This window comes from Lissotriton helveticus, chromosome 7 (genome assembly GCF_964261635.1).
Source record: "Lissotriton helveticus chromosome 7, aLisHel1.1, whole genome shotgun sequence".
Lineage (NCBI taxonomy): Eukaryota > Metazoa > Chordata > Amphibia > Caudata > Salamandridae > Lissotriton > Lissotriton helveticus.
Window position 1 is genome coordinate 1899000074 of NC_136068.1, and position 18601 is coordinate 1899018674.

General features: G+C 48.2%; 1 protein-coding gene across 1 annotated transcript in view; it reads right to left on the reverse strand.

Moving 5' to 3' along the window:
• Positions 1-18601, reverse strand: part of LOC144770862 (uncharacterized) — a 100048-nt gene that overhangs the window by 35225 nt on the left and 46222 nt on the right. The window contains exon 4 of the mRNA XM_078655641.1: positions 4760-4863. Coding sequence (XP_078511767.1) covers positions 4760-4863 — 104 coding nt within the window. The remainder of the gene's footprint in view (positions 1-4759; positions 4864-18601) is intronic.

An 18601-nucleotide genomic window follows, 5' to 3' on the forward strand; every position in this document is an offset into this window, starting at 1 on the left:
CTGTGCACTGGGGATTGAGAAGCCCCGAATCCGAGCTCCACCTGCACCGAAGATCAGCCCTCCACACTCCACGAGTTCTGCGTGGGGCCCTTATGCTTGTGTTCTGCTCGACGCGTTGTCCGGTTGCTGGCCCTTTGGCTAGTAGCCTCTGTGACAACAATCCTTTTGAACCAACTCGCTGGTCTGGTTGCTCTAGACTGGCCCTTGCCTCCCTGCAAAGGTGAGGCACCTCAGACCTTGCTGGTCTGCACCATAAGCCTTCTTTGAATCCTGCGTTGGTTGCCTTTGCCAAGGCTTGTTGACTCCAATCCAGCAGTCGACCCCTCCATCTGCGAGAACCTTCGTGGGACAGCTCGCCTCCAGCACCTGGTCGTCCTCGACGCCTCCTGATCCGCGTGGCTGAAGAGACAAGCTTCACGACAGCACCTGATTGCTCCTCAAAGTTGTCTGGTTCCGTCCTGGTTCCACCCGGTCACTGGCTAGTGACCCAGACTCTGTCCCCTCTGCTTTCAGGTCCTCTTCATCCTCGATCCACCCTTGGATCCACCCGGACATCTTCCTCCTGGTCGCCTGCAGCATCTTTCTCCAGGTCTCCATAGGCTTCAACGACGAAACCAGACACATCTTCACACCTATGCAACGGCCGGCCGTGGGTGAGGTAACGTGAGTACTTCGGTGCTCCCAAGGGTATTGACTATCCAAGTGTCTAGGTTTTTAGTTGTTTCCTCCTAGCTAAACCGGAAGTGTCCTGAATCCTTCTTTTTCTAACTTTTAAGTTCCCATTGACTTTGTATTGACTCTCGCATGTGTGTAAAGACACTGCACGCTCCGCCTGTGGGCCTCCTACTTCTAAACTAAGGTTCAGACAGTGTAGCCCCAGCGATTCCCTAGGCCCTAGGCCTTTCCTTTTCCTGTGACACCACTTTCTTTATATATGGTTTGCTTCGCCCCTAGGGCCTAACTGTAAATTGTGCAACTTAACGTATTCTAACTAAGTATCTTGTGATGTGCTTTGGCCTCTGATCTCATAAAGAGTTCAGAGGAGTGTGTTAGTAAATAAATACATATATATTTTATATATATCCTGCGTGGTGTCCTTTCATTTGATATTCAAGGGGTTACATATGGTAAAACAACTGGCTTTACACGCCCTCAAGAGTATTTTAGCCTAAGACTGTTCTGTCTACGCTACCACTAGGATAGCTGGTCTATAAGCGGACCAGGAGGCGTCGAGGACGACCAGATGCTGGAGAGGAGCTGTCCCACGAAGGTTCTCGCAGATGGAGGACTTGGACTTTTCAAGATGGCCGGTCCCACGTGTCTCTTCGCCTCCACGGATCTCAGCTATGCTGCAGACGTGAAGAGAGGGTCAGAGAGCTCTGGAAGTCTGGGTCTTGTCAGGCTCTGTGCTCGGGTCCCGGTGGGAGCGTCGACAAAGCATGCCATTGATTTGCTGGATGGTGCCTGGTTGCTGAGGGTGGTCACTCCTTGGCCTCAAGGGAGATTCTTCAGTCTTCAGCTTCAGCAGAATGTCGAAGGTCCGGGGTTTCGTTTCAAGTTTCAGTTCAGGATCAAATCTAAAGTTCAGGGACACAGCTGCTACCTTTATACAGCTAAAAGGGGCTGGATTCGTTCCTAGGTCCCTCCTATGGGTGGGACCAGGAAGGGGGGTGGTTACACCCCCTTTCCTTTGTCCAATTTCGCGCCAGGGCTGGAGTGCCCCAGCAACCGGTTTAAACTGGGGTATGCATGAAGCACCTAGTGTGCCTCAGGCAGTGTCTCATTCTATTCAGCCCTCCCTGTCCCAATACACAAAGTCCTGTCTGGGGTGGTGCTCGCACCTCTCCAGGCAGGAAACCTATTGTCCAAACCAAAGTTAGCATTCAACTGCGAGGATTATAATGCACTTAAGAGTATATGGTATGGCGATATCATAGAACAGCTATAAGGACATGGTTCGTTCCGAAAGCTGCAGGCAACCTCAGCTCATGCTCACACATAAACAAGCACTCTGCCTCCAGGATTGTTAAGGCCTGCCATAGGAGTGACTTATAGGTTACGGTGTGTCTATAAATAAGGGTAGATATAGGAATACTATACCTAAGCAAGGGGTGATTACACAACCTCGCCCCAGCTGAGTGATCAGCCAGTTGTGTCAGTTTGAGTGGCCAGCCAGGGGTGGCATAATACATGCTGCAGCCCCTGGTAGGCCTTGGTTACACCTATGCCCTGAGTACCTAGGGTACACTTCTACAGGGGCTGACAAGGTGAACCAATTCCCAATTCTGGGTGTACCATGTACCACCAGCACCCTCAAACAAAGGAGTATGAAGAGAGTGGTGAGTAACTTGTCTTTTGGACCTAAGTTTACCTTTGCCAAGACACCTGTGTCTATTGTCAGTGTTTTGGAACTGACCTCTGCCTTCCATCAGTTTTTCAAATAAGTTTTCCTTTTTCTCTTTCAGGTACCTTCTCTTGGGCTATGTGGAGGATGTCTGAGAGGAACTGCGTTCACGTTTATCAGGTAAGGTGGGGGTGTGGGAGGGGTCTCTTCACAGTAAGATACAAGAAGCATCAAAAGTGCATGGGGGCAGCTCCCTCAGGGCAGATCCAGGCCAACAACAGCAAGAAAAGTACCCCAGACTGCCTCAAAGACGTCCAGGTTGTCATTGAGTGCGAGTCTCCTGCAAATGAGAAGCACTCCAATGAAGTTCTACATGCCATTCCCCGACCATGGGGACCACCGGCTGCCGCCAGTGTTGAAAGATGCAAAACATCACCATAATGAGTGCGGCAGCGACCAACCTATGATTATGAGAGGTGAGGCCTGGGAAGTCCGAAATATCATGAAGGAGAGCAAGGTGGTGTGGGGAGGAAGTGGAAAGGGACAGTAACAGCAGAACTGGAACAATATCCTCACCCAAAAATCTGCAAGTGATGGGTATGAAACAAATCACATTGATCAGTGTCATATCTCCAGCAGAGATCATAAGAGCATCTTGGCCCATTTGAGTTTCCAGAGCAACCAATACAAATTATGCAGCACTTTAAAGTGCAGGAATGTAAGCTGGGATTCTCAGAGGAACCAGTCATGCCCCACCTGAAGAGAAGTCCACACTAACATGGAATAGGCTTTGTCGAGCACCATCTGCCACGACAGACACATTGCAGCGCTCAAGGGACCAGAGTGAAGGGGTTTGATGAGTACCTCATAAAGGCCAGAGACCTGAAATTGGCAGCAGTCCATGGCGTGAAAGTATTGGTAAAAAGGCATGGTAGGGTATGCCGGTGGTACAGGTCCAAGGGCCACCACCAGACGGTGCATCAGCTGGCGGAACCGCCAGTGGTTCACAGGCTGAAGCCCGAATTTCACACAAAGAACTGACAAGGTCTTGGGTGCAGAAACGTTGTACATCTGATCTACAGAGGGTGGTTTCTGTGTATGCTAGGACTCCCAAGAGAATGATGCACCCTCAATGCACAGAGCAGAATTGTGCAACAAAGGATCTTCAGGTGCAATAGCAAAGGTAAGCCTAGCAACTTTTGCACATGATGCCAGGCCACTGCAGATGTCACAACTGGATTTGAGGTTACCACGCCAATAATGGGAATCAGGTAGGGCAGAAGGGGCGAGGACGGACCACCAAACAAGTAATGCTCCAACTGCGTTCTCACAGGAGTGTCCCAAGGTGGAACCAAATGCACTGCCACCAGAGAAAGCTGAAACAATACTGAATAGGATTCCATATGAGTCAATCGGATGCCACCTGTATCCGTATCCACCCATGGGTGTGGTTCCCGGAGACTAGGCTTACAGCCACTCCAGATGTAAGCGTGGATGTCCGATCTATGAAGGGAAGTAGTGTCCATTGGATAAGTAGGGCCATTATCCCAAACAAATAATTAAAGAAGGGGCGACAGCCATCTTAACAGTCTGCACCATAACCTAGAGGGAGAGATTTGAAACTGACCATTTCTGGAAATCCCACTTCTAAAGGTCTGGCAGTGGGAGCACATTAACCCCCACCATACGGATGAGGTCCTTGTTGACCTTAATGCCCTGATAAGTGAGGCTGGATGAAACCCAGCGGATGGGGTAATCACGGTCGCAGGACGCGATGGTCAAGTGAGATATGGGAAGGGCCTCACTCTTAGACCAGTTTATTTTATACCACAACAGTTAGGAGAAATTATCAATAAGTGACATTGCAGTAGCTCTTGACTTCTGGGGACTGGACAGAAGCACCAAAATGTTACAGGCATACAGAAGGTCTTTGACATTGCCCACAGCAGTGGGGACACCGGCCAATGCCGGCAAGAACCATATTGCAGCTGCCAGGGGCTCCAGGGCAAGAGCAAGCAAAAGAGGGAAAAGAGATCAGAACTGGAAGGTCCCAGATGCCACCTAGAAGCCCCCAGCGTGCTCACCTCCTGAACTTGCAGGAAAGCCCTTGGGAGGTGGGGGTCCAAAATGTCCTTCCCCGCCTTGTAAAACTCGGGTACCTGGGGAATTCGGACTTGGAAAGGGGAAATTCGAAGCTAGGCTATAAACTCTAAGGACAAGAAAAGAATTGGATTGCTGCAGATCATACCTGCTTTGAGGAAATTTCTTATTGCTGCATTCTAATAAAAAAAGTTTCAGATTTTCACTTTGTTGGAGATGCTCCTACAAAAGGCCTTGGCACATTTCACCTGATCTGTATATTCCACATTCTTTACCAGAGGTTTATCATAGTGAAACGATGACATGGGAACTTACATATTTGCATTAAAAGGGAAGCCATCAATCCACTGAAATTCTTCATCTGGTTTGCTTAGACCAATCCAAGGATAGCGTCTGCCATATTCTTTAAATATCTCATCCTGCAAAACAAAAACATTTTTAATGATCCTTTACTTCAAAATGTCATTCACCAGGAAATTGCATTTTCAACTGATACATTTAAAGGATGGGACAAATGACTTCACAAAGTCACAGAGAGCAAAATAGGGAAAGATGCCCTTAAACATTTGGGTTAATTCACAGCACAAGACACCTGGGTTGATGGCATAAGACTGCCATTGGGATCAGAATCTGTATTGGTGCCTCTTTCTGTGCCCCATTTTTGGCAAACAAGGTTGTGGTGTTGGATGCATGTGGCATCATAAGCTTGTGGAATAAATAAGGTGGCACAAAGAGAGGGGGTGCAGAAAAGACAAGTTGTACAGAGACATGGCACAAATTGACTGCAAATTTGTGCATGCCTCTGCTTGTGTATGTCATCAGAGTGCTTCATTTGTGAAACTCTTATTTTATTCACAGATACTCTTACAGGAACAGTTATTATTGGCTTAAGTGTAGGAATGTAGGAAAGTTTCCTTTTTGACGTGGTCACCCCCACCTTTTGCAAGGTAACTCATGTGATTTCGACTGAAAGTCCGATGGGCCCCTGCTAACCACGTCACCAAAGCCAGACTTCATTCCAAAATTGCACAATTGCTTCTACCAATTGGCAAAACCTTTAGCACCCTTCATAAGTCTCTAGTAAATAGTGCCCCTGGTACCTAAGGTCTGGGGTACTCAAATGGTTCCCTAAAGGCTGCAGCATGAATTGGGCTACCCTAAGGGACTCCTCACTAACAATCCGCAGCGCTGTTATCTCAGGCTGCGTGTCTTGTTGCAGACCAAAGTGAAAACACAACTTACTCCAGCATTGGAGCTTTCATAGATTCACATACCTGAATCATTTCCCGCTCATCGAGAAGGGAGTCTCCGGTACATAAAAAGCAATGCTTAGCAGTATAGCCAACTGAAAAGAGGCCAAGACCCATTTCCCTTTTGCAACCCATAACCTTTGTTATGTAAAAAAGGACCAAACTTTTCCCTTAGCCAATCAGGGCTACTCACCCTCTAGAACCCTCCCGAGAGAACCTTTTGCCCCTCAGATTTTCTACTGGCACATTGTGCTAGGGAGTCTCCTTTGAGCTCTGCTCAAACTCTGGATTTCCAACTTTGTAGGAACTTGATTTAATTCTATTTTCTCGTGGATTTGAAATTCTTGTGACCTGTTCTCATCTACATTCTATAGAATGTCTGGGAAAGAGAAGAAGGGTCTTTTTAGAGCCTGGGCCACCTGCTCTAAGAAGAGACTCTACACCGATGACCTACATGAAGACTGCATTTATTGTCTTTATCCGGACCACCAGGCCAAGGACTGCAAGGTATGTCGCACTTTCTCTAGCAAGACCCTTAGAGATCGTGAGGGACGCCTTTTGATATGGCTTCAGAAGATCAAGGCCAGAAAGGAGGTGGTCTCTAGTGATAGTGACCAGGAGTCTTCCTCTACATCTAGGCGATCTCAAAAAATATCAAGATCTCCTCAGGCTCACTCCTCAGGGGAACGTCCTGAGAAGGCCCTAAAAAAGACCATTCATGGGTCTTCAAGGCGTAGTCCTTCAAAATCTCCTCAGCCAAAAGAAAAGGAGAGCAAAGGACACACTTCTAAAGAAAAAGTTTCCAATAGAGCCTCTTCTGAGCCTTCAAAGACCCCACCTTTGGTCCAAGAGTCCTTCAGGAAGCCATCCTATAGTATTCCTGAGGAGAAAAGCAAAAAATCGACATCGTCGACGGGATCCTCGACGAAGAAGTCATCGTCTACGGCGACGACCATAGAATTGATTGTTATAGTGTCAACGGCGTCAGCGTCGACCTCCTTCCGGAAGACAGTAAACAGGAGGCGAGGAAGGTTCTGCAGGAAGGTGAGAGGACTTCAGCTGAAATCATCGACTGTGCGATGGACATCGCTACCACAGCCTTTCGCTCTCTAGGAGGAGCAGCAGTTTTACGGTGCCAAGGTTGGCTGAGGGACACTGCCTTTAGACTGGAGGTCCAAAATAAGATTCTGGATCTGCCATTTGATGGGGAGGATTTGTTTGGACGTCTGGTAGATGAAACCCTTCAAAGTATTAAAAAGGATACGGATACGGCAAAGGCCTTGGCTACGTAGCAGTATCGGAAGGTGCCCTTTCGAGGCGCCCGAGAAAAAGGGCAACCATCTTATAGAGGCGGATACCAACAAGGGAGATACACCTCCTATTCTTCCTCATCACAGCACTACCAGCAGCAACACGGACAGAGATAGTCTGGAAGCTACTCTAAATCCGCTCCCAGAGGACGAGGAGGTCGTCCAGGTAAATACAACAATAAAAGACAATGACAAACTTTGAATTCCGGATTCTTATGCTCCTGCCCCTCCAAATGTTCCACTGGGTGGAAGAGTAACTTACTATTTACATCAGTGGCAGAGAATAACATCGGACAAATGGGTCCTCTACATAATAAGATTTGGACATACTCTGGAATTTCTATACTTCCCTCCTCCCACACCTCCTACGTATCAAGAAGTCAAACATCTATCTCAGATGCGTCGGGAGATTCGGGCAATGCTCCGAAAGGGAGCAATTGAACCGGTACCGAACTCATAAAGAGGAAAAGGATTTTATTCCCGTTTGTTCTTACTCCGGAAGAATGCTCTCAAGTGGCGTCTGATCCTGGACCTAAGGGCTCTAAATGCCTATCTAAAAAAACAGTCATTCAGGGTGGTGACCCTCCAAGATATTCTGCTACTCTTAAACCCAGAAGATCAAATGACCTCCCTAGGTTTGCAGGATGCATATTTTCATATCCCCATACATCCTACCCACAGGAAGTACCTTCGATTTACAGTGGCCAGCGACCAGTTCAGAGTGCTGCCGTTTGGCCTCAAGTCTGCCCCGAGAATTTTTACTAAATGTCTAGCGCCGGTGGCAGCTTATCTCCGAAGACAAAAACACCAAATATTCCCATACCTAGACGACTGGTTGATAAAGGCACCATCGGAGATGGCGGCCCAAGCTTCAACTTCGGCATGCATGGAGTTGTTTGCAGATCTGGGTCTGACTTTGAATGTAGAAAAATCGTCACTTCAACCATCCAGAAGGATCACGTTTTTAGGTGCAATCCTAGACACGTCACAAAACAAGGCATTCCCATCCATAGAAAGACAATTGGGACTCTCGTCTCTGGCCAAAGAGTTCAGGAGAAGAAAGTGTCTTTCAGTCCGAAAGTACAAATCACTTCTGGGGACAATGTCTTCATGCATACCACTCATTCCCCTTTGTCGGTTGAGAATGCGTCCATTACAAGAGGCGTTAGATCTACAATGGTGCCAAGCAAAGGGATCCTTCGAGGACAAAATCAACGTCACGCAACTAATGTTGTAGGCGGTAACGTGGTGGACTCACAGAAGCAACATCTTGGTGGGTCTTTACTTCCTTACCGAACCAGCTCCATTAGTGGTTACCACGGATGCCTCTCTGGAAGGATGGGGGGCAGTCCTCCAGGATTTACAGGTCAGCGGCCGATGGAAACAACAGGAACAACACCTTCACATAAACCTATTGGAATTAAGGACAATAGGTTTGCCATTGTTAGCCTTCCTGCCAAGAGTAGAAGGAAGATCGGTGTTAGTGCGGACAGACAACACAACCGTGATGCACTATATAAACAAACGGGGGGGCACAAGATCACTCTCTCTGTCGAGAGAAGCTCAGAAGTTATGTAAATGGACTATAAGTCACAAAGTAACTCTAAAAGCCGTACATCTTCCAGGAGATCAAAACACGACAGCGGACACTCTCAGCAGACAAAAGACGACCTGTCACGAGTGGGAACTCAATCAGGACATACTGATGAAAATCGTTGGCAAATGGGGAATGCCGACAGTGGATCTGTTTGCCACAGCCCAGTACAAGAAATGCCAATTCTTTGCAAGCTGGCATCACCAACGGGATTGTGGGGGAATGCGTTTTCGATGGCATGGTCAGGCGTCTTTGCCTACGTCTTTCCACCGATTACCCTTCTGCCACGAGTGCTCACAAAGATGAAAAAGGAACTGTGCAGAATAATACTGATAGCCCCTTGGTGGCTCAGGCAGCACTAGTTCATGGAACTGCTCCTTTTATCAGAAACAGAATCAATACGTCTGCAGCCAATATCAGCACTGTTAAATATGACTCAGGTACAGGTGCGGCATCCGGACCCGACTTCACTGCAATTAGCGGCCTGGCTCCTGAATACAGAGAGTTTCATCGCTTAAATATTCCGGCAGAATGCAGAGAGATCCTGGCAAAAGCAAGGGCTGAAAGCACTACTAAAACATATCAGATGAAATGGAAAAGATTCTGCTTGTGGTGTCAGGAGAACAACTTACATCCTCTGCGGGCATCCCATATTTACTACGATTGGCAAAGTCAGGTTTCGCCCATGCCTCTATTAAAGTGCATCTAGCAGCGATCTCTAGATACAGGAGAAGCTCATTGGGTCCGTCTCTGTGGTCGGAAAGGATTATAAAACAATTCATGAAGGGGTTGTTTAGAGTTTATCCACCTATCAGGCCTCCACCTCCACTAAGGCAACTGAACATTGTTTTATCACAATTGATTAAACCACCATTTGAGCCAATTCACAAAACTGATCTGAAATTCCTATCCTGGAAGGTGGCTCTATTAATTGCTCTAACATCAGCCAGTAAAATGGGAGAGCTACAGGCACTTACAACGCAAGAACCCTTTCTACAATTCAGAGAGGACAAGTTGGTGCTCAGAACAAATCCGAAATTTATTCCGAAAGTACCAACGGATTTCCACTTGAATGAGCCACTGATCCTTAAAAGATACTTTCCTCACCCATCTACGGCTGCGGAGATGACTCTACACACTCTGGATGTTCAGCGCTGTCTGAAATAGTATTTGCAAAGGACAGGATCTTTCAGAAAATCTACACAATTGTGTGTGGCGTTTAGTGCACCCAGGAAAGGGTTCCCGTTGTCAAAACGGGGAATTGCACGATGGATTTCAAACGCCATTCAATTCTGTCATCAGGCGGCAGGGAAGCCGTTGGGTGCACGTGTTCGTGCACATTCAACAAGACCTGTGTCAACCTCTACTGCTCTGTTTTCAGGCGTCTCTAGTCAGGACATCTGCAGGGCGGCTACCTGGAGGAGTACGCATACCTTTACCAGACATTACTGCCTAGACGTTCATGCAAGAGGCGATGTAGCAGTGGGACAAGCTGTGCAGAGGAACCTTTTCCAGTAACGGTGAGCCTTCTTTGTCATCCCTCCTTCTTTTATTGGTAAGATAAGCACATTTTATTGTTGTATGCTGTCTGGTATATACTTTATGAACAATCTGTCTATGGATATTTGTATACCGCTACTGCTATGAGGGAAGGACATGTGTTACCTATTTGAGAGACGTAGGTGACAAAACAAAATGTGCTATGTTTTACTGATTGCTATTCTGACTAAGGTATGTGAATCTATGAAAGCTCCAATACTGGAGTAAGAAAACAAGTTACGTACCTTCATAGATTCACATACGCCCACCCTCTTCCCTGAGAGGCTCACCTCGGATTAGGCACAAAGGGTGTTCTAGCACAAGTGTCCGAAAATCTGAGGGGCAAAAGGTTCTCTCCGGAGGGTTCTAGAGGGTGAGGAGCTTTGATTGGTCCTTTTTTACATAACAAGCTAAGCATTGCTTTTTATGTACCGGAGGCTCCCGTCTTGATGACGGGGAAATGATTCAGGTATATGAATCTATGAAAGCTTCCAATACTGGAGAACTACAGTTACAGGTAAGTAACTTGTTTTCATGTAACACATTCCTGTGTGTCATGTCCCCTACTACTGCATGTAATATATGTGTGTAAGTCACTCCTACAGCAGGCCTGACAGCCCTTATGCAGGATGCTTAATATCGCACGTGAGGGCCCACCTGTAAGAGCAGATATACCCATGTACGGGTCAATCCTATTACTGCCAGTGCAAGTGACCAGGGAAGCCATTATAAACCGCGTACTGGCCATTGGTGAAAACAAGTTTCTCAGAAACATGATGGCTTCACTGAAGATAAGGATGTTTAGTATCCAACATCTCGTATTGCTAAGCCCGCATTGGTTCCAGTGGTGGATTTATCATACCATGCACCCAGTGGGCACCTTAGAGGCACCCCTCAGAAAACCTACCAGCCTCTGCTGTGCTTGCTGACTGGTCTCTACCACCCAAGACATTGTTCTGACCTCCTAGGGTGAGAGCCTTTACTCTCAGGTGGCCCAGAACAAAAGCCTTTCCGGGAAGAGGGTGTCACACTACCTCTCACACGATGACCTCCTGATAAGCCGTCCTAAGGCAGCAAGCCTCAAAGGGCTGTCACCTTTGAAATGTGAATCTGGCTCCCCCTCACTGGAGAGATTCCGACCCCTTTGTCCAGAGCCCTCTTTGGCACTTTGACAGGGGGGAAATTAGCTAGTCAGGTAGGAGTGCTGTAGTGAACTACTACTCTACTATTCCCCACAGTACTTCTCTGTTACAATGTACCATGACATCATAGAATGCCTGTGTGCCTCTCTGTGTATAGAGTGTCAGTTGGTGAACCCAGGATGAGCGGTTAGGAGCCTGCTCCTGATGGGGCTGCATCTGTACCTTCTATCTTCTCCTACTCACCTATTCTAGAACCAAGCCACAATAAAGAATTACTCTACTTATACTGCTGGACTCTGTAACATCCTTTTACCACATTTTGGCGACGATCTTGAACCTACGTGTGGAGTAATGAGTAAGGACAACTAAGGAACCGAAGGACGAGGAACTAAAGACATTAAAGACTTTAAAAACGGCAATTGAAATTCACAAGACACGCCCTGGTCAGCCCCACCAGTGTCCTGTACCATCAGGACAGCTTGCAGCCTGGAAGTTTTTCTTCGCATTACTGAGGAGCCTGCTGTCACCTGGAAGACTTCTACAGTGAACAGTCTCTCCAGCAACAAGCCTCTCATAGGTGCAACAGGTGCGTACAGCCTGTGGTGTTCCCCTGCTTTATTTGAGCCCCCATCCCGCCTGGACGTGTCGTGGTCTGACAGCAAGTTTTGTCTGCATCCTCAGTGAATTACCGATCTATCTGGTGGTGGAGTTTGTTTCCAACAGCGTCTTCATCAAAGGCTGATTGTACATTTCAACAGCTTCATTAGTTGAGAACAGCGGTGTATTTATAAAAAAAACAAAAAAAAACTTCATGCTACTCCCTTCACAGCGAGCACCTTTTATATGTGTATTTAAGGTAGTGCTTTAACGGAGACAGTGTCAACATCAAACGGCCTTGAGGAGCTTTGCCAGAGGAACTGGCTGTGTGATTCGTTGCATGAGGAGCAGCATCTTGGGTGAGACGTGTGTTTTCGGGTGAGTGTGCGTGCTTTATTTTTGCTGTTTTATTGCCTAAAGTTTACCTTACACCTTGGCAAACTGCATCGTTTAAATTCAAAGCCCATGCACGCGCACCTCCCCGTTCTCTTAGCATCGCGCGGAGGCAGGGTGAATCCTTGGTGACGTCTTTCTCTCTTTGTTACTGGAAGACGTTCTTCTCCCTTCATACCTCTCAGCTGCCCAGTGACGCACGCTTGCAGCAGCGCGCCGTGAGCCACCTTGCGTGGCATCAAGAAGCGTGCCGCCATTTTGTGCTTGGTCCTGGCTCACACTATATTTTTATGCAAGCCCTCAGTACGCCAACCATGTTCGTTACGCTGGTTTTTCCCTGGCGATTACAGCAACGATACTTCAGAGTTTGTGTTGGTCTTTCGGTCGGCTCTAGTTTGGCCTGCATTGTGAGTCCCACAGTTTTTTCCAATGGTGTACGGCCTTTGCGGCAAGTGAAGGACGATGTACATCGGTTCAAGAGGAAATTGAACTCTTGGCTCCACATTGGATTTTGGCAACTGAATGGAGCTGTGTGTAGAGACCTCAAGTGAGAGACCTCTCACCAAAGCTGAACTATCTCTCCTTGTTTATAATGCCTATAGTGATAATGCATGTTCTGTATTGGTGTGTACCTTTCTTTTCTGGGGGCACTCAGTTTATAACATAGCCTCTTCAGTGGGCAGGTAATACTTAGATGTTTCTGAACGGTCAGTGCTTGAACTTTTTTCTCTGGGGTGACGTTTACCCGCTAACCCTCTGTGTACCCTAATTAGGGGAGGTTGTGTAACTTTCCAGGGTGAGTACCCTGTGGTGTACCCTACTCAGGGGAGGTTGTGTAACTTTCCAGGGTGAGTACTTTGTGGTGTAACCTACTTAGGGGAGGTTGTGTAGTTTCCCACTGTGAGTACCCTGTGGTGTACCCTATTTAGGGGTGGTTGTGTAGTTTTCTAAGGTGATTATCCTGTGGTGTACTATACTTAGGGGAGGTTGTGTAATTTTCCTGGGTGACTACCCTGTAATGTTCCCTACTTAGGGGAGGTTGTGTAGTTTTCTAAGGTGATTATCCTATGGTGTACCCTACTTAGGGGAGGTTGTGTAGTTTTCCATGGTGAGTACCCTGTGGTGTTTCCTACTTTGGGGAGGTTGTGTAGTTTTCTATGGTAATCATGCTGTGGTGTACCCTACTTAGGGGAGGTTGTGTAGTTTTCCACGGTGCGTACCCTGTGGTGTTCCCTACTTTGGGGAGGTTGTTTTGTCAGTTCCAAGGTTACTACCCATGGGGAGGCAGTGTGCGTGGTCAGCAACACTATAGCGCTTTCTTCTAAGTAACCAATACCCTCTGTTGTATCCTTTCATGTTTACACTATGCTCCGGTCTTAGTCCACCTGCATGGAACTTGTGGCCAAGGGTTTCACGTTTGTGGGATTTTGAGTGAGAAGCTTCTCTCTAGTGTTTAGACCTCCTCCGTTACCCTTAACAGATCTTAATCCTAAATTTCGGTGTCAGCATGCCTTCTACCCTAATCAGGGGGACCTTTGTTCTTTTCCAGAGCGTTTACTCTCTGGTGTACCCTTCTTGGGGAGGTTGCACTCTTCCTGTTACCTAGGGTGACTCATACCCTCTGGGGTCACCTTCTCTTGGGGATGTTGTTTTTCAGTCCCAAGGGTCAGCACCTCTGGTATACCCTATATGGGGAAGTTGTAAGGGCGGTCAATCCCCACCTTTGTTTGCCAGGGTGACTACCCTGTGGTGTACCCGCTTATGGGGAGGTTGTGGGGGTGACCACCCTTCTCTGTTGCATATGTTTTTTTCCACCCAAGCCTTGGATGGGGCGTGTAGTAAGGATATTTGCAATTTTAATGTATTCAATGATTTTTGCATTTTAATGCATTTCTTTTCATGCCAGTGTTATTCCTGATACCTCATGTACTACACCATTAGATATTTGCATCTCACTGTTTTTCCTTTCATGCTAATGTTGTTTCGGAGGTATCTTACATGTCTTTCTCTTTATTTCTGCTGTTGTTCCCCAAGGAAGGAGAATGTGTAGTAAACTACTACTCTACTATTCCCCACTGTACTGCTCTGTTGGAATGTACCATGACATCATAGAATGCCTGTGTGCCTCTCTGTGTTTAGCGTGTCAGTTGGTGAACCCAGGCTGAGCAGCTAGGAGCCTGCTTCTGGTGGGTCTGCATCTGTACCTTCTATCTTCTCCTACTCACCGATCCTAGAACCAAGCTACAACAAAGGATTACTCTACTTATACAGCTGGACTCTGTATCATCCTTTTACCACAAGAGCCACCCTCGGGCTAGTACCACCCTAAGGTAGGCTGCTATGAGGGGGACATGATTGTTTAGAGGTAGCCATCTTTGTGATGGCAAACAAAGGAATTCGGGAACAGTGTTATGCCTACTTCCAACAGGAAGTAGTCATATAGGGGGCCTACTGACCCCAAGGGTCAGTGGCCCATTAGCTACAACCCTATACTATCCTACTGCCCCTAATTTCTGTAGTTAGGGAACCCCTGTCACCAGAGAAGTAGATCCTGATGACCCAAGAAGAGAGAGGACACTGACGAGATGCAAAAGCAGAGAGGAGAGAAGAAGCAGCTGACCTGGTACCAGCCCCACTGGCCTGTCTGTATCCCTCGTCTAAAACTGTGCCAAAGTCGACTTGTCCTGCAGCCGCAACTCCAGAAACTTGGAAGACTGCCTTCCTTCATAAGAGACTGAAGACATCCTGTGCACAGCAGACCTGAACAGCCAAAGCTCCAAAAAGAAGACTCGGAGGCCTCCAGAACTACCAGAGCCCAACACATGAAGCCACCACTGCACCCGTCACCTATGGCCTGAGCTGAAGTGGGCCACCAGTGTCAGCAAGGTCCGCCAGCACTCCATAGCTCGGGTCGATCGTGGTTTCACCCCTCCTGGACTCCCCGACGATGCGTCCAGCCTCTACACGCAGGCCCCCTCTACCGCGAGTGTTCCGGTAAGGAGAAACCCAACACCTAAGGACATCTCTGCACCTGTCGCCCGGGGCCTTGGAGAAGAGAACTAATGCTGTCATCCCGTACCCAAGAATGGTGAGGCCTTAGCCCCCCTGTTGGTTCAGCCTGACTGGCCTCCTGGCCAGAGCTTGCAGCCTCTTTCCACAATCTCCGAGCACCATGGAAACGTACTGGGCTCCCAACGCTGTTTTGCACCCTGCACGCAGCTGCCCTTGTGCTGCTGGTGGTGTACTGTTGGTGTTGCCTTGGACCTTGGCCACCATACACCTTAACTCCTGGAGTTTAGTCTTGTAAGTCACTGTTCTTCCTTCCATAGGATAACATTGCAGAACTCAGAAATTGCACTGTGTTGACTTTTTAAAGTGAAAAGCATTCCTACTTAAAAATGTACTCACCTGAATGATTTTTCTCTGATGCCTGAACATATATAAAGATACTTGCTATTTTTATATATTAGTGTAGATCTCCTTCTTCAATCCTGTCAGTCACTTATCAATTATTGTGTGTATTTGTAAATGTCTTTCACTCCTCCGTGTTAAGCCTAAGGCTGCTGGACCACACTACCCCCTAAGAAATCACTTTGGGATTCCATAGCAAGCCCCTGCCCACTCACAAGGGAACTCCTGGCCTCTTTACATGGAATGTCAGATTTTTTATATATCATATAAAGAGCCAGCTTCCTACATTATGGCTGTTTGTGACTAGCATGATGTACAAAACAGTTTAGCAGTCGTGCATCCTAAAATTTGCCATGTTCCAAACTCCTTTTGTGAGTTTTAATAGTCTTTCGGACTCAAAAAGGGACACTTTGACTAATTACAGTACGCAATTAGGAGGGGAGGCTTGGAAGTGGCATCCCTTCTTAACTGTAAGTCTTAACTAAATTGATCAATGGTTTGAGACAGCAAACATAGTTGCAAATTGTTGCTCAAACATCGACACTGAAGTTAGGGTGGCATCCGATTCGCCAAGGGGGAACGGTTGTGCTGATTTCCGGTTTCTGAATCATACCAGGTGTTCTCAGGGCAAGCTAAGAGTCGCCCTGGAAACGATGTATTCTCCTGCGTTTTATTGCCAAAGATTAACTTTATTGTTTAAAGCAAAACCTGCCCCTTCAAGGGACAGAAATTGGTTTAAAAAAAAAAAGTTGATTACAAGTCTACTTGAAATTCTCCTCTGCTCCAGACATTCAACACCTCAGACATGACCTCAATCTGATCCAGACCTGCTCTTTGCCATGAAAACCAAGACAGACATAGTAGAAACCTATCTCACTGACATGAATCTTGGAGGCTTTGAAGCCGACCTTTCACCAAATGCCAAGTCACCTGGATATGTTTAGAACACCAACCTTACCTCCAATGAACACATTGTAAAATGCCTGGTGCCGGCTCTCGATTTGAAAGAGAGAGAAACTATTTGTTCCAGGGACCTCAAGAGTCTCTCCAGGGACCTCAAGAGTCTCTCCCGGCAGGCTTACACCATTTTCAAATAGTTTCTCTCTCTTTTAAATCGCGACCCTTGACCCTGTTCTCAGGTAGGTCGTCCCCCTCTGGCGTGGCAAGCCCGTCCGTGCCTGGACCGCGCCCAGCACCAGGACCCATGGCCCCCGCCGGAACCAGGGTACCCGACTGAGATACGACACCGCGGCCCTCAACGCACCCAACACCGGACGACCACCCGCCTGCTACCGAGCCACCCCTAAGCACACTCACGGACCCTTCGCCTGCCTAGCCTGCAAATGCACCTGCCTCCGAACCTGCACACCGCCCACCGGAACCAACATCAACAACCACCACCTCAAGTGCATCCTCCTCAACACCCGCTCCGTCCACAAGCACGCCGTCGAACTCTGGGACCTCCTCGACAGAACAGCACCGGACGTTGCCTTCCTCGCGGAAACCTGGATGAACACCTCCTACAAGATCACCCGGAAGGACCGCGTCTACCAAACCGCAGGAGGAATCGCCATCATCTACAAGAACACCATCAGCGTCACGACCAACGCCGAAGACACACTCTCCGCCACCGAACACCTACACTTCCAAATCCACACCGACCCCAAAACCACACTCAGAGGAACCCTCACGTACAGACCCCTGGGCCCGCGCATACAATACAGCGAAACCATCGCCGACTTCGTCAGCCCGCACACACTAACCTCACCTGAAAACATCCTCCTAGGGGACCTGAACTTCCACCTGGAGAACAACAACGACAACAACACCACCACCCTGCTCGACAACCTCGCCAACCTCGGACTCAAGCAACTGGTGAACACCCCCACCCACTACGCTGGCCAAACGCTCGACCCCATCTTCTCCGCCAGCAACCACGTCTCCTTCAGCCACTCCACCGGACTACACTGGACTGACCACAGCTGCATCCATTTCACCTTCAAGAAGACTACATCCCACCACCGCACGCTACAGATCCCCGCAGATGCTGGAGCAAAGTCACCACAGACCAGCTAACCACATCACTGAGCCAGAACCCACCAGCCGACACCTCTGACATCCACGACGCAGCCCACAATCTCGCACAGTGGATCACCAACTGCGCCGGCTACCTTGCTCCACCGAATAACCCCCCAGGCAAGACCAGCAACAGGAAAACCACATGGTTCACCGACGCCCTCAAAGACTCAAAGAAATCCTGCCGCACTCTCGAAAAAACCTGGCGCCACGAATGGACGACAGAAAACATGACAGCCCTCAAGAACGCCACTCGTGAACACCACCGGCTGATCCGCACCACCAAAAAGACATCGTTCAAAGAGCGGCTGGACAACAACACCCACAACAGCAAGGAACTCTTCAGCATCGTAAAAGAGCTCTCCAACCCCAGCGCCAACAACAACGGCATCACACCGTCGCAAGACCTCTGCTACTCCCTCGCCACGTTCTTCTACCGCAAGATCGCAGATATACACAACAGCTTTGATGCCCAGACTCCGCCTCCAGTCACCAAACCAACGACCCCCACCACCAACCTCAGCGCCTGGACCCCCATCAGCACAGAAGACACCACCCACTTCATGAACACCATCCACTCTGGCTCTCCCTCTGACCCATGCCCCCATCACATCTACAACAAAGCCGACACCATCATCGCACCTCACCTCCGGAACGTCATAAACCACTCCTTCACGTCAGCCACCTTTCCAGAGAGCTGGAAGCATGCAGAGATCAACGCCCTCCTGAAAAAACCCACGGCAGACCCTAGAGACCTCAAGAACTTCTGCCCCATCTCTCTCCTTCCCCTTCCGGCAAAAGTAATTGGGAATACCGTCAATAAACAGCTGACTGCATTCCTCGAA